At 43.3% G+C, this 16,054-nt stretch overlaps 1 protein-coding gene across 1 annotated transcript; it reads left to right on the top strand.

The window, feature by feature from the left end:
- The first annotated feature begins 1,081 nt into the window (after positions 1-1,081).
- Positions 1,082-15,236, top strand: LOC148015989 (putative laccase-11). The gene is made up of 8 exons (XM_087663858.1): positions 1,082-1,225; positions 11,259-11,405; positions 11,616-11,770; positions 12,090-12,337; positions 12,717-12,845; positions 13,153-13,778; positions 13,905-14,325; positions 14,461-15,236. Exons 1-8 carry the CDS (start codon positions 1,082-1,084, stop codon positions 14,595-14,597), a joined length of 2,007 nt encoding a protein of 668 aa, XP_087519984.1. The 3' UTR covers positions 14,598-15,236.
- The last annotated feature ends 818 nt before the right edge of the window (positions 15,237-16,054 follow it).

Genomic DNA, 16,054 nt, shown 5'->3' with positions numbered 1-16,054 from the left:
TAAGCTACTCAATTATACACAAATTACTTAGTTGATCTAACCAACCCACGATTTAAGATGATCTTCCCTTTTAAAGATGCAAATACTTTCTTCTAAACTTGCGAGTAATTTCCCTAAAAGATGTAAGTAACTGCAAGATAGGTGAGATGCATCATTCCATGCGAATATGCAAATTCAAGACCATAGACCTTTTTGCAACTATAGGATCTATAGTGATCTTTTCTTTTCCTTGCCTTATGCTATAATGATTGACATTCAGAGCTAACTCTTATAAACCCTACGTTGATGCAATGAAATCAAAGCTTTAATGTTTTTAATGAAGATGCATTCAATATTTGATAAAAGAACTCCATGCATGAGCGAATGCCATGAGTGCATCATTGATTTAATCCTTCCTTTAGCACTTAACCCATCCTAAAATGTAACTATCATCGCATGCAATTTGCAAAGTTCATAATTCCTTTCCATGCATTGCAACTATTTGGACATCATTTAGTAACTGTCTATGATTATCTTCTACATGAGTCACAACCAAGAATTTATTTCATAAGTGCATTATGCGGCATAAGCCTTATCCTTTGCGAGATGCAACAAGGATGCCTTTGCACAAATTCCATCTTCTAACTTATGCATCATATGTTCGAAAATGCAGCTACTCATGACCACAGAAGTGCAAGCAATTGCAAGCACTCGACATGCCACTAAACTTTGTATTTGAAGCTTCCCTACGAGAATTAAACATGCTTTATGCATCCTTTCCATGCGGAAATATTTGTCGAAACCTGGGCATTTGGAATCGGGCCATTGTCCACTTTCATACTTGGGGTGGAAGCTCCCGCATGCGCTCCTCTCGACTTTTTCTTAGGAGCCATTGACGTAGTGGATTTCATCTTAGCAACTCTCCCTTGGTCCACTTACACATTTCGAAGTCACTCTATCCGATATCTCCTCTTTCATGTAGGACACGTGCCTTGTAGGACATGGTTTTGAAAACCTGGGGAGGCATGGGAGAACAAGGCTTAGAGAAGCTTTAGTTAGAAGCTTCCAATAGAAGCTTCCAAGGTTCTGTAACAGAGGAATGATGTGGAGAGAGAGTGATGATTGTGAAGATGATAGAGATGATGATGACAGTGAAGACGACGATACTGATGATGATGATGATGATGATGATGATGATGGGGCACAGCAGCCCCGATGGCAGCAAGACAGAAGGCGGCGGCAGCAGGTGGGCAGCACAATCCACGATCTCTCCCTCCCCAAGCGTGGGAGGGTGGGGTTCATATAGCTTGAGGGGGGGGGGGGAGGGTAAGCCACACAAGTGGCAGGTTGCATGCCTCCCCTCCACCACTCAAGCTCCACACTGCCTCTCCCCGCCATGCAATGGCTCAAGGGGAGGGAGTTTAATGAAATTTTTTTTTGCAATTAACACGTTACAGTTTGGTATCAAAGCAAACCAATGGAATCTAATATTTATAAGGGAACTTAATGAGGGGAAATAGAGCAATGTTGCCGTTAAGAACATTTCCTTACTTTCTTATGGATGCTAGCATGTAGAGTCGCGAAGCATGGAACAAATTCTTGGTGTTCCAGGTTATGTTTATGATTGCAATGCGTGCTTTGGATTATCAACGAAGGCTAGGAATGATGAATATTCTAGACCGTATCTACAATCCTTCACCCTTGTACATGGAACAGAGATGGACAGGTGAATCACGAATTTATTACATTGCGGCCCACCGACTTGCGTACCTTTAGACCAACTTGAAGAGAATCAAGTGGATGGAGGATTTAAAGATCATGAAGCTGTTCATTTTTGTCAAGGCTCACGCAAACGCAACCCTACATGTCGGCAGTCGGAAGGTCAAGCAGAACAAGTATGTGTATGAGGAAGTGACTCGAATAATCCATGTCGATAGAATCAAGGTGCTGGGACGTTATGAGAAGAACGGGTATCAAAGGAAGGGATACCCCAAGCTTCCTATGACCTATCAATTCCTTAAAATCCATAACCCCACTCCATATTATTACTCAATTCCCATAGCCGAATGTAACACAATCTTATTTTTCCCAAATTAATATATCAGCTTGTTCTACCTTCCCAAAATAAATGTACTCGAAAGGGCTATGCCCACATGAATGAATAAGATTTTTATCACTGTTTGTCATGGCTATAAGTGTTGGTAAAGGAGTTAAGTGATTAGGACACTTGGGTAAAAGCTGAACTGGGCGTGTTAATGTAATGTGAGAGATGTTTAGCAAGTTTTTAATGTAAAGAGTCTTATCGCCCAGGTGCAACCTCAAGTACAGATTCCTAGTCCGACCCCTGCACTAAGTATGGCTGTAATTCAAGAGAAGAAGTTCCTTCTTAAAAAAATCAATCCACCTGAATTCGATGGAAAGGGAAGGACTGTCCAAACTGACACCGAGGTCTGGATCAAATCCATGGAGGATTACCTCCAAGTAGTAGGAACTGCACCCGCTAACCAAGCGATACTCGCCAAACTGAAGCTTACCGGCGAAGCAAGACTTTGGTGGAAGCAATGGTGTAGAGACCAAGGGATCTTAGAAGAGTTAGTTACTTGGGAGAAGCTTAAAAGAGCTGTGCAAGGGAGATATCTGCCACCTACCTACCGCACATAGAAGATGAACAAATTCTATGAATTAAAGCAACTTGGACTATCCTTGGATGCATACTATTTAAACTTCGTCTCTCTCTTAAAGTATGCACCACAAATGGACATGACACAATAGGTGTCAAAGTTTTGTGCTGGGTTAAATCCACCCATAAAAAACTTCTTCCAATCAATGCATCCAACGGATCTACAAGACGCGTTCGAGCTACACCAATAATACAGGAGGTGCAGACCAAGCCAAGGAATAACAGGATTTGGTCTTACAAGGATCAGAACAAGGAAATGCTTAGATCTCAGACCAAGAGAGTGCAGGGACAAGACCAGGGACAAAGGAAGAAAGCTAGGGCCAACACTGTCAATAACTTCGTTCCTACCCAAGTTAACAGCCGCAATCTCTGTTGCTTCCACTACAATGAGCCTGGTCACTTTAAAAGGCAGTGTCCCAAGCTTAGCAGAGGACAACGTCAAGGGCCATTCCAAGGAGTCACCCATAAACAAGGAGCCATCGTCAGGGCCAGAGGGAGAATCTCTAGTGTTGCCAACAAGGACCTCGGTGATGAAGATGATCCATCCATGGAAGCAGACATTGAGAGGGCAACGGTTTATGCCACTTTTCACAAGAAAGGCCCAAATAGCCAATTCTTGGTGATTGAAACCCCTTCGAATTACCAAGGTAAAAGCTTCAAAACCTTGGTTGATTGTGGCAATACACATTATTTCATTTCACTAGTCTGTGCAAGAAGATTATGAATAACCACAAAAGATGCATCTACCTTACTTGTGGAATTAGCAAATGGTCGTGAGGTCTCTTGTACCAAGCAAACTACTAAGGTGAAATTCCTATTGGGTGGAAAGTCGACTTTGGTCAGATTCCGAGTAATGAACCTAGGTGTCAACGAATGTTTGCTTGATATGGATTGGCTAATACCCAATGATGCCCACATTCATTGTGGGAAGGGCCAAGTATCCTTTTGAAATTATGAAGGGAAACTAGTTACAACTCAAGAAGAGGCCGATAAGCCAAAAATTCAGCTGGCAAAAGCAACACGGATAATAAAAGGAGTTAGGAAGGGGCTACCTGTCTATTTGATTAAGCTAAAAAAGCTAGATCAAGATTAGGAATCTAGGGAAGAACCTTCATGGTTAAAGGAATACGCAGACGTATTTCTTGAAGAGCTAATTGAAGTTCATCCTTAAAGGGAAGTTGATCATCAAATCAAGCTAGTGCCAGGAGCTGCACCAATCACAAAGAGACAATATAGGATGTCCATCCCAGAAGCGATTGAGCTGAAGGATCAACTCAAGCAACTGTTAGACCAAGGCTACATCCGTCCTAGCAGCTCACCATGGGGAGCTCTAGTGCTGTTCCAGAAGAAGAAAGATGGAACGCTTCGACTATGCATTGACTATAGAGGGTTGAATCAATCGACCATTAAAAACAAATACCCCATTCCAAGAATAGATGAACTTCTTGACCGTCTTCAAGGTGCGAAGATCTTCTCTAAGATAGATCTTAGGTCTGGATATTATCAGATAAGGATCAAGGAAGAAGATATCCCAAAGACGGCATTCTGCACAAGGTATGGACACTTTGAATTCCTGGTCTTGTCATTCAGGCTGACAATTGCTCCTGCTACCTTCAACAAGATAATGCAGGATATCTTTAGGCCCTATCTTGATGACTTCCTACTCGTCTTCTTTGACGATACCCTAGTCTACTCTAAGCAGGAAAAAGATCATGAACCCAAACTTCGCATTGTCCTTGAAACAATGAGGGCACACAAGCTTTATGCCAAGAAGAAGAAGTGTGCATTTTTCAAGCAACAGATTAAATATCTAGGATTCATTGTATGAGCGTTATTAGATCCGTCCAAGGTCAGAGATGTTCTAGAATGGCCAACACCAAAGAAATACGTAGTTTTCTTGGATTGACAGGATGGTACAGGGTCTTTATAAAAAACTATGCTTTGATTGCAGCACCTCTGAGACTAATCTACTAAAGAAGCAAGTATCAATTGTATGGTCACCTGCTGCTGAACAGTCCAGCTTTGACAAACTAAAGCAAAGCTTGGTATCAGCACCTATCCTGAAACTTCCCGAGCTTAGTAAGAAGTTTGAAGTGATAACTGATGCTAGCACACTTGCCTTAAGATGTGTGCTCATGCAAGAAGGTCATCCCGTAGCATACTCTTCAAGGAAACTGAAGAGCCATGAAAGAAACTATGCTACCCAGGATTTGGAGCTATTGGTTGTCATCCATGCTCTCAAACTTTGAAGACACTACTTGCTGGGTAACAAATTTACCCTAGTAACGGACCACAAGAGTCTTAAATGGATTTTCTCCCAAAATGAGCTCAATATAAGGCATCGTCGATGGATTGAAGTGATGGAAGAATATGATTTTGAAATCAAATACTGGCCTGCAAAGGAGAATGTAGTTGTCGATGCACTCAAGGCATTCTTGAATTCTCTGATTTTGCAAGATCCATCAACAGCAAAATCTTTAGCTACAAAGGTATCCATGCCAAACAACCCAATTCTTGAGCTAGCTAAGGAGGAGGCATGCCATGACCCAACCTATCAGAAATTGCTAAGGGAGATCCCCATCAAAGATCAGGACCCGAAGCTACAAACGAAGTATCAAGAATTCTCTATCAATAGTGGACTTGTTTACTATAGGACAAGATTATGTATCCCGGCAAGCCACTCACTCAAGCAGAATATACTTTGGGAAGCCCATGACTCCCCTTTCTCAGGACACCGTGGCTATGCCAAGACCCTTAATGCAGTCAGGAAGAGCTATTATTGGGATAGGCTCAAAGGTGACATTCTCAAATATGTCATGGAATGTTTGTTTTGTCAACTCATTAAGGCCGAACATGTTAAAATGCAAGGGAAATCGCAACCACTTGACATTACCCAAATGAAATGGGAATTCATTAGTATGGACTTTGTTGTTGGCATGCCCCAAGTTGAGGGAGGATACAACTCCATTATGGTCATGGTAGATATACTCACCAAGGTTGCATATCTTATCCCTGTTAAGACAAACTATAAAGCCTCAGACATCTCAAGGATGTTCATCAAGGATATTTTCAAACTACATGGCTTACCCACAAGAATCATTAGTGATCATGACTCTCTCTTCACATTACACTTCTGGAGGGCTATCTTCGAGGCCATTAGGACTTCAGTATAGCTTACCATCCCCAAACTGATGGTCAAACAGAACGAGTCAACCAAGTCATTGAAGACATGCTTAGGGCACACTGCTGTCGCGAACCCAAAAAGTGGATTCAATATTTGCCACTGGTTGAGTTTGCCTACAATGCTTCTTACCAACAAAGCATTCAGATGACCCCTTTTCAAGCATTGTATGGGCACGATTGCCGTACTCCCTTAAGCTTTTCGAATCCAACCTTGAGGGTTGAAGCTTCAAAGGAGATCCTGGAAGACACGGATGACCAAATCAAATCAATAAGACAAGACATACAAGCCGCCAAGGACAGACAGAAGGCTTACGTAGACTTGAAGCGTCAAGACAGATCCTTCATTTAAGTGATATGGTCTTCATTCACATACATCCAAAGAAGAGTTCCCTATCCTTGGGTGAATGCAAAAAGCTAAGTCCAAGGTACTGTGAACCCTACAATATTCTCACGTGCCTAGGGCCTAACGCTTAGAAACTGCAACTCCCTGAAAACCTAAAAGTTCATAATGTATTCCATATCAGCCTATTGAAAAAGTATGTGCCTAACTCTAGTCACGTGCTTGATGATCAACAAGTTGTAATGCCCAGCCAAGGAGTCCTTGAGCTACGGCGGCCTGACATGATCTTAGATGTTAGGGAGAGGCATTTGAGATCTAGGACCTTGAGATAATATCTCATCTAGTGGACAGATTACCCCGAAGAGGATGCCACTTGGATGGATGAAAGTACTCTCAACCAACAATACCCCCAGATCTTCTCGAGATGAGGACATCTCGATTTCTCTAAGGGGGAGAGAATGTAACATTTCCGCAACAAAATATTAACGACTCTTGATCCTGCACATAAGAAATTTCAAGTGACCTCCTATGAGATAGAAAAACCTTGGGCTAAGTGCTCCAGTCTTGCGCATCAACAAACACCAGCTCCGTTTCGCGTATAGGAAGTCATGGCTTAAAAATCGTAGCCCACGCGGGAACATCCCTTCATGGGACAAAAAGATAATGAATTAATTGCAAATTTTTTTTCATTAAACTCCCTCCCCTTCAGCCGTTGCATGGCAGGGAGAGGAAGTGTGGAGCTTGAATGGTGGAGGGGAGGCATGCAGCCCGCCACTTGTGTGGCTTACCCCCCTCCCCCTCGCCTTCAAGCTATATGAACCCCCCCCTCCCAAGCTTAGGGAGGGAGAGATCGTGGATCGTGCTGCCCGCCTGCTACCACCCCCTTCTGCCTTGCTGCCACCGCGCTCCTACGCCCCGTCGTCGTCATCATCATCAACATCATCATCACATTAGCATCGTCGTCTTCACCGTCGTCATCATCTCCATCATCTTCACAATCATCACTCTCTCTCCATGTCATCCCTGTGTTACAGAAGCTTGGAAGCTTCTAACTAAAGCTTCTCTAGACATTGTTCTCTTGTGCCTCCTCAGGTTTTTAAAACTATGTCCTGCAAGGCCTGTGTCCTATGCAGAAGAGGAGATATTGGACAGAGTGACTTCGAAACGCGTAAGTGGACTAAGGGAGAGTTGCTGAGACAAAATCCACTACGCCAATGGCTCCTAAGCAAAAGTTGAGAGGAGCGCACGCAGGAGCTTCAACCCTGAGTACAAGAGTGGACAACGGCCCAATTCTGAATGCCTTGGTTTCGAGAAATATTTTCGCATGGAAAGGATGCATAAAGCATATTCAATTCTCGTAGGGAAGCTTTAAATGCAAAGTTTAGTGGCATGTCGAGTACTTGCAATTGCTTGCACTTCTGTGGTTATGAGTAGCTGCATTTTCAAATGTATGATGCATAAGTTAGAAGATGGAATTTGTGCGAGGGCATCCTTGTTGCATCTCACAAGGATAAGGCTTATGCCACATAGTGCACTTATGAAATAAATTCTTGGTTTTGACTCATGTAGAAGATAATCGTACACGGTCATTAAATGATGTCCAAATAGTCGCAATGCATGGAAAGGAATTATGAACTTTGCAAATTGCATGCAATGATAGTTACATTTTAGGGTGGGTTAAGTGCTAGAGAAAGGATCTCATGGCATTCGCTCATGCATGGAGTTCTTTTATCAAAGATTGAATGCATCTTCATTAAAAACATTAAAGCTTTGATTTCGTTACATCAATGTAGGGTTTATAAGAGTTAGCTCTGAATGTCAATGATTATAGCATAGGGCAAGGAAAAGAAAAGATCTATATAGATCCTATAGTTGCAAAAAGGTCTATAGTCTTGAATTTGCATATTTGCATGGAATGATGCATCTCACCTATCTTACAGTTACTTACATCTTTTAGGGAAAGTACTTGCAAGTTTAGAAGAAAGTATTTGCATCTTTAAAAGGGAAGATCATCTTAAATCGCGGGTTGGTTAGATCAACTAAGTAATTCGTGTATAATTGAGTAGCTTACATGAGAATCATAAAGGTATGATTAGTTAGCATAGGATGATCATCTCAATGTGCTAGGTAGGGTTAAGCTATGTTAAAATTCTGCCTAGTATCGCACTTGGGATGCCGATCTAATATTTCTGATCCCAAAGGTCCCACCCACATTCTCGAAATGTTAGGACTATCTAATCACCCGTACAAGAACGATCTAGGGTTCTCACCCTAAGGATCAGTTGACCAAATGCTAGACTTCCGCAAGGAATCTAGGAACCCTAGGGCCAAAACATTTATCAGCCTAGTAGGGTTAGCTTTTGGATTGGGTCGATAGGACTCCCAACCCCTACAACTTGATCAAAGGTATTCTTGACCAAGGAATAGCGTGTGATGAGAAAAAAAATCCCCACAAGTTAGGTGCTGACACCTATCTCGTGCAACAAGCTGCAACGTCATATGGCCTTGTGTCTAAATAGTATTGCCACTCCTTAGACCAAGTTTGGCGAGTTCTAAGTACAAGTCTTATTTTCTAGAGGATGAGTAGTCATCCTGCTACATCACCCTTCCGTGGGACTAATTTGCCAATCTAGGGGAGTTACAAATTCGCCAAGAAAGTAGTTGACCAACCAAGTTAGGGCGATGACGTTGCCCAGGATTTATTGATCTTAATTTAAGGAAACCTAAGGTAGAGACAATTTGGGTCAACAGGGTATAAACCCTAACCCAAGGAAAAAGGGTAAACAAGCAACTCAACTTACCAAACCCTTGGGATCTTTCGAAGTCGCGATTGATCCAAGATCGAATGCTGCAAGAATTCGAGGAGAAGGAATTATACCTTAGCAGTTGGCCGTACAAATGACCACTTGAATGTTATTGATTGTACACAAAGGTGCACTGTTTTTACTTCTTTGATCAAGGAACTAATTTAGGAAAGATTATTAATGCTTTAGGTTGAAAGCTTGGAGGGAGAGGCAGTACCAATTACCTTCGACTGTTTGCCTGACCTTATCCAAGGGGGTTGTTAGCCGCGCTAGGTACGTGGACCGAACCCACCATGAGAGGTCTCTCCGTGGGTGCTACTTGGAGCAGGTGGATGCTTGGGTGCCAGGGGAGGCTCTGGCCATAAATCCCTTGCCTTTGGATCCTGCATAAGAGACCGACGTGACTCGAGATGGGATCTCAAGGCCCGCATACTAGTCAACGGGCGGAACTTGGAATAGTGATCCCTGAGGATTGCTAGAATAGCCTTCGGGCAGGTTTATTTGATGTATTCCAAAGATTGATAAATAAAGATCAATGTTGAAAAGGAAATTGCTTGACATTGTTTTTCTGTGTTAGTGCCTAAGTTACGTGAAGGAACGAGTGATTAAATTTTTAATTAAGGAAGCTATTTTTGGTAGGTAATTAGAAAACTAAAGCAACCGGAGGAAAGTGTGGTGGACGTGACCCTGGGTCCGTCCAACGGAAGGGTGGTCTCCCCTTAGCCCCATCAAGATTTCAAATATTTCCTCTCCCTCATTAAATATTATTGTGTACTTCTAATTTTTTGAATTATAGAGAGCTAATTTGTCTCAATTGACTTCTCCTTTTCTTCCACTAAAAGTAATTGCTACAAGTGACGTTATTGTAGAGATCACATCAAAGAAGGTGGATTTCAAAAAAATGGGAACCTGATAATGCCACATGAAAATAAAGACTCTTGCTTTAAATGCCATTGTAAGTAAGTTTAGATACGTCTTTCTCCATGTTTGCTAAAAGAAAAGGAGTGTCTTGTCATACTAGTCAAGTGTTGAGTGTTAAGTCTTAGCCCTTAAGTTAGCATTAGTTCATATTGATACACAAAAGTCCACCATGATCCTCCGAGGAGGATGATAGTTGAGAGGTTTGCAAATTGTACTAAATTTGAATTGGTCATGATACCGAATTCTTGAGTTTGTTTTAAGTAAAGACAAGCTTATTCTCCCACCTTTGACCGATAATTTCTTTGGTTTTCTTTTGATCACTCTCTCTCTATGCGCTCCCTTCATCTGGCTTGTCCTATCTCCATACTTTGATTTCTCAAGATAGTGTCTCCATAACTTATAAGTTATTCAATGGAATCTTTCAAATTAATGCATTTGATGACAAGAATATCGACATGACTGTAAATATTGAAGTGCTCAATAGTATTTGAGAAAGTTTGTTGTACTGATATACGTTTGGCCAATTTCATTGTCAATTACATAATGCGTTAAAGTCTGAGCCTTGAGAAGAAATTAGAATGGTTCTAAGCACTAAACTTGATCAGTGATCACGCGCTGACTTTGAAATACACGATCTCTTTCCCCTACTTGTAGGCGAAAATTTAGAAATGTCTAATGCCATGTAGTCCGCCTCAGATGTCTCGTGGCACCCGCCATATTGTAGGCCACACTGTTTTGATTAGGACGGACGCGGACCGTATGAGTATTAACTTAACTGGTCAATCGAACCTGTTGCTCGGCATCCATGGAAGCCATTAAACCTAAACTGACCTTCAATGCAGCCTGAGACGATTTCACGGATTTCTCTGCAGGTCAACATGTTTGGCTAGGTCAGCTGCAGACACCGCGTTAATATGGAAGAAAAAGGAAAACTAAAAAGAGCGTAGGATATTTGGCGCCCCGAATCAGAGTTTATTATTTTGTCCCCATCACTTTGATTCAATAGTTATGTGATCTGATAGGACTCAGTAGACCGATTCATAGCAACTTGCAAGGGCAGTAAGCGAGGGATGAGTATGATCAGGATTCACGACTGTATAAAAGGGCGACCCTACTACATTCACAATTCAAAACAACCTAGTCTCGCCACATCTAGCAGCCGTTTAGTCAATATCGTTCTTGTACCAAAGTAGATCCTCCGCCGCGGGCGAAGTTGCGCCGACTTGCGATTGTTGTGAATCAGTTGCTGCTACAACAACTGATATACCACCCCCCCCCCCCCCCCCCTCCCCCTCCCCCCCCCCCCGCCCTCCAAACACACATACATATGATCATGATTACCTGTAGAAAGAGATCAGACCTTGTCCAGAACCTAATCTTTTTAACCACGCTAATTATTACAGTAGTACTATCCCTGAATCAGCTAGTCGGTTTGAATGCTTGTGCGAAGTCCGTTGTCAACGAGGATGGAACCTTGACACATTATTTGCACTTCAAGGTGAGAATGGATCGATTATGGCCTTTCTCTATGTCTAGCTGTAACAGTACATGAGGATACACACAGAGAGAGTAGCTGCGCCATCAAGCCCTCAAGGAACAATATCACTAATTGACCTGTTAATGAAGTGGCACGTCAATCCACTATCTTCCATAAGTTAACCAACTGAAACGTGCTTCTGTTCTTGACTAATGGGAAATATGGCTGCAGATAAAGTACGCCAATGTAACTCGGCTATGCCATACGAAGCAACTGGTGAGCGTGAATGGGCGGTTTCCGGGGCCCAATCTGTATGTCCGGACAGGAGACCGCGTTATAGTGAGGGTGTCCAACAAGTTGGACGGCGTCAACATCACAATTCACTGGTAACTGTCGATCATCAGCTTCAGGAATCAGCAGTACGAGCTTTATGTTTCACAGTAAAGAGTAAGACAAGAATAAGGGGATTCTGATGAACCCCAAGTTCTTGTTGTACGTGCACAGTCATTGGACCTCAGCTCATATGCAGTGGTTCCAGTCGTTTCCACACTATATGTAGGTCTCATAATAAAGGGTGTGCATAATTGGCTTCGCCAGCGTCCGGGGTCCAGCTACTTGTACAGGTTAAGGTTCATTCCGTAATGGTAAAGTCTCATAATTCTTCTTCACCTCTCCACCATTAATACAACTGTGTATATGTTGCAGGCATGGCGTGCGCCAGTTGTTCTCGAATTGGGCAGACGGGCCTGCCTTTATCACCCAGTGTCCTTTGCAACCTAAGACCCACTACAACTACAATTTCACGGTGGTGAAGGAGTCAGGCACCCTATTTTGGCATGCCCACATCAACTGGCTTCGCGCCACTGTGTATGGAGCCTTCATCATCCAACCCCGAAACGGCATTCCTTATCCTTTCCCGAAGCAGCCCGTCACCGAGTTCCCGATCTTGCTAGGTACGATCACTTCGAGTATAACTCCTACCAGCTGCTGTTAAATGAGGTCTAGCACATTAGAAGTGATGAACAAAACTGTCATGAGACATTCCTTCAGCTACGTGAAGGATGCACGACTATGAGTCCTAGAGTAGAGAGATGAAAACTAGTGTAGCTACATGTCAACAACAACGTAACACTCATCTGAACTGGGATTTTCTACAAACTGGGTGAAGAGAAAGGAGCTCTAGTATAGTCATCGAGATGCACTAGCTGTGCACCCTCCTACAGCACACACATGTGCATGATGGACATGCACACACGCATGTTAAACTTTCAATCCTTTCATAGGACGGATCGCTTAAGGGTGTTCCTAAAATGCTGTTGTTGTTTTGTGCAGGAGACTGGTGGAACACAGATGTAGAGTTGATAGAGAAGGAGGCATTGGCCAGCGGAGCTGGGTTCAACATATCCGATGCGCTTACAATCAATGGACAACCAGGCTTTCTGTATAATTGCTCGGAACGAGGTAGGAATAAATTTACTTTAGAAGCACACTTTGGATTTGAACCTCTGGAATTGGTGTCGATTAGACGTACGCCTTCTGGCTCTAGTAGATACAAAAGGGGACAGGCTAATAGACTAGCTCTACTAGATACAAAAATGACAGGTTAATATCTCGACCAACACTGGTAAATTCACCAAGGACTTATAAGTTAAACACCAGAAATAAGCACAGGGCCTCGTGAAGGTTGTTAGTTAATTTCTTGTGATATGGTGTATGTCATTGATAATTGCAATCTAACGAATGCTACATGACATTCCCCTTTTAATAGATACAACCACCTTCGTGGTAGAGAAGGGTAAGACATATCTCCTGAGGGTGATCAATGCGGCCATGAACAATCACATGTTCTTCTCGATAGATGGGCACAGGCTAACGGTGGTGGAGATGGATTGCTCGTACACGAAACCCTACGAGACGGAGGTGATAGTGATATCACCGGGGCAGACGGCAGACGTGCTGGTGACGGCGGACCAAAAGGAGGCAGATTACGTGATGGCAGTTGCCGTCTACTCGCCAGCGCCGGCGTTCGTGACGTTCCCGACGACACCTGCGACCGGCGTGCTACGCTACAAGAGGCCGAGCTCGTCATACACCACAAAGAGATTAAGCCTGGCACAACTGGCCTTGCCGACATTACCCGCGGCCAATGACTCGGCCTACGCGTTGGGCTACGCGGGCGCCTTGCGGAGTTTGAACAGCAAGGAGCACCCGGCCAAGGACGTACCCCGATCTGTGGATCGGAACTTCTTATTCACGGTGGGTCTTGCCCTCCAGGAGTGCCCCGTCAACCAGACTTGCCATGGGCCCCCCGGTGAGGGTGGCCGTCCGGGCCTCGCTAGTGCCTCCGTCAACAATGTCACCTTTGTGCCCCCGCGCAATATCTCCATTCTCCAGGTAACCTAAAATGGTTCAGATTTGCTAATCGCGCCGTACCAAACTTAATTTGAAGCAAGTTTAGTAGGTATACGACGATATGCCTATCATTCCAGTCCTAATATACAGCATCATATCCCGTGGCAGGCCTACTACGAAAGAGCACACTACAACGACTCCACCGTCGCGCTGCCAAGGAAGTGGAGTAAGTCCTTGGCGACAGCAAGGACGGCCTACGAAGATGACTTCCCGAGCATGCCCATGTTCCAGTATGACTACACGGGCGTGGACCCAGCCAACCAGCACGCATTGCGGGGCACCAAGGTTGTGCAATTGGATTTGGGGACGAACGTCCAGCTGGTGCTGCAAAACACCGCCACCGGCTTCTTCGAGAGCCACCCTTTCCACCTCCACGGCTACAACTTCTATGTGGTGGGCATGGGGCTCGGCAACTTCAACTCCTCCTCAGACCCCTCCTCCTTCAACCTCATCGATCCTCCCGCCATGAACACCATCGCTGTCCCACCCGCCGGATGGGTCGCTCTCCGTTTCTACACCGACAACCCAGGTATGCCTCCGCTCCGTCTATCTCTCAATGACAATATAGCAAATAATTGTTTCTCTAGAGACTAGGACTGTCTGATCTTTTTGTTTATCCCCTTATTGAGAAACACTTCTCAGTTGCAATATGTACTCGCTGCAGGGGCTTGGCTCATGCATTGCCACTTCGAGATGCACACATCCCGGGGCATGATGATGGTATGGATTGTCAAGGAAGGGAGCGCCCCCCACCAGAAGCTGCCACCACCTCCCAAGGACTATCCCAAATGCGGCTTGTAATTATGCCACTTGCGCAAACACACGCACCAGTATGTATTGTTGAAGGGAAACCGCCCGGCCACCAATATAAGCTTCCGCTACCTCCAGAAGGCAGCTATCTCAAAGCACAATGTGTCATCCATGAGCAGAGGCTTGTATGGATGGCGTCAAGGAAGGCCGGATTCCCCACATACACCAACATCTTCCCACCTTCTAAGAGCTATTCTACCTCCGTGAAACTGGTTGTGCCGCTCATGCAAACTCATTTCTAACCCCAATATTCACTTCATTCTTTCAATCTTTTACATCGACTACACTACTTTCGGCTTACTATTAATATAGAAATAAAACTTAAGATAAATACAAAGACAAAATCACGTGCATGCACAAAGAGAGAGAGAGAGAGAGAGAGAGGGGAGAGAGAGAGAGAGAGAGCCCGCACTATGGAAGCCCAAATTGTTGTGCATGGAGTACTCGGAGAAGACAAGAAAGCCATTTGCTTCCAAGTCAAAGGTTTGGAGTTTCTTTTCTTTACTATCATTTTTCTTACTAATATGTAATTGTGTTCTTTTGTGCTGTTTTATCACTCGTGTGATGCTTGAAAGAAAAAGTGGGTGCCATGTAAGCTACAACGTCAAACCTTTTCAAAAGCATTATTTATGTCACATATACAAACTCTCTTTCAATCAACAAAAATCTCATTGGGGTGAGCTTCATTTATACAATATAGTTTTAAACATTGTTTATGCATCATTGTTTATCAATTGAAATTTGTCCATTGTGCAATGTTTGTGAGATTTGTATCATATTTGATGCCAAACATTTGTGAATATTTGAAGTCATTGTTTTCTACGGGTGCTTCTATTTAATAAAACGTATACCTTTTTCTTTTTTTTCCATTGTGAAGCAGCATCATCATAAGCACAATTGGCAAGTGATTTAATAAGGAGGCATTGAGTAAAGAAAGGTAGAAAAGGAGCTTGGGATAATTGTCCCACAAGAGTTGTTCTTCAATTATCATCACAAGAGCTATGATTTGCATGCCTTGTGTTTTTTATTTGGATGAGTGATTGTGTATATGGATTTGTATTGGATCTCATGCTTAAATAGGTAGTACAAGAGAATTGAAGCAAAGACATAGGAATGTGATTGTGTATATGGGATTTGTATTGGATCTCATGCTTAAATAGGTAGTACAAGAAAATTGAAGCAAAGACATAGGAATGTGACATGCTTTTATGACCATGTTTACAACTTGTGGAACATCCCATTTAGCATTATGGTATTCCTTGAGGTCCTGGAATTCAATCAAATGCAGATATAGCCATGACGACCTATGAGCATAATTAAATTCATGTACAAAGGATCACTTAGAAAGCGTGTAGAAATGTGCAATTAAACGCACCTAAAAACCCTTTTAAGAGATGCACTTTTGTCAAATCAAAGAGACAAACATGGTGAGAAGGGAGCTAACAAAG

Source organism: Lygodium microphyllum, chromosome 23 (genome assembly GCF_053477565.2).
Source record: "Lygodium microphyllum isolate KBCC chromosome 23, Lygodium_microphyllum_v1.1.10, whole genome shotgun sequence".
NCBI lineage: Eukaryota > Viridiplantae > Streptophyta > Polypodiopsida > Schizaeales > Lygodiaceae > Lygodium > Lygodium microphyllum.
This window is presented reverse-complemented; position numbering and strand designations above follow the sequence as displayed.

Excerpts from the sequence above, each read along its gene's own strand:
- LOC148015989 (XM_087663858.1), top strand. The coding sequence starts at position 1,082 with ATGTGGAGAGAGAGTGATGATTGTGAAGATGATAGAGATGATGATGAC. Across the intron at positions 11,406-11,615 it reads CACATTATTTGCACTTCAAG|ATAAAGTACGCCAATGTAAC; the intron begins GTGAGAATGGAT and ends ATATGGCTGCAG. Across the intron at positions 11,771-12,089 it reads GTCAACATCACAATTCACTG|GCATGGCGTGCGCCAGTTGT; the intron begins GTAACTGTCGAT and ends TATATGTTGCAG.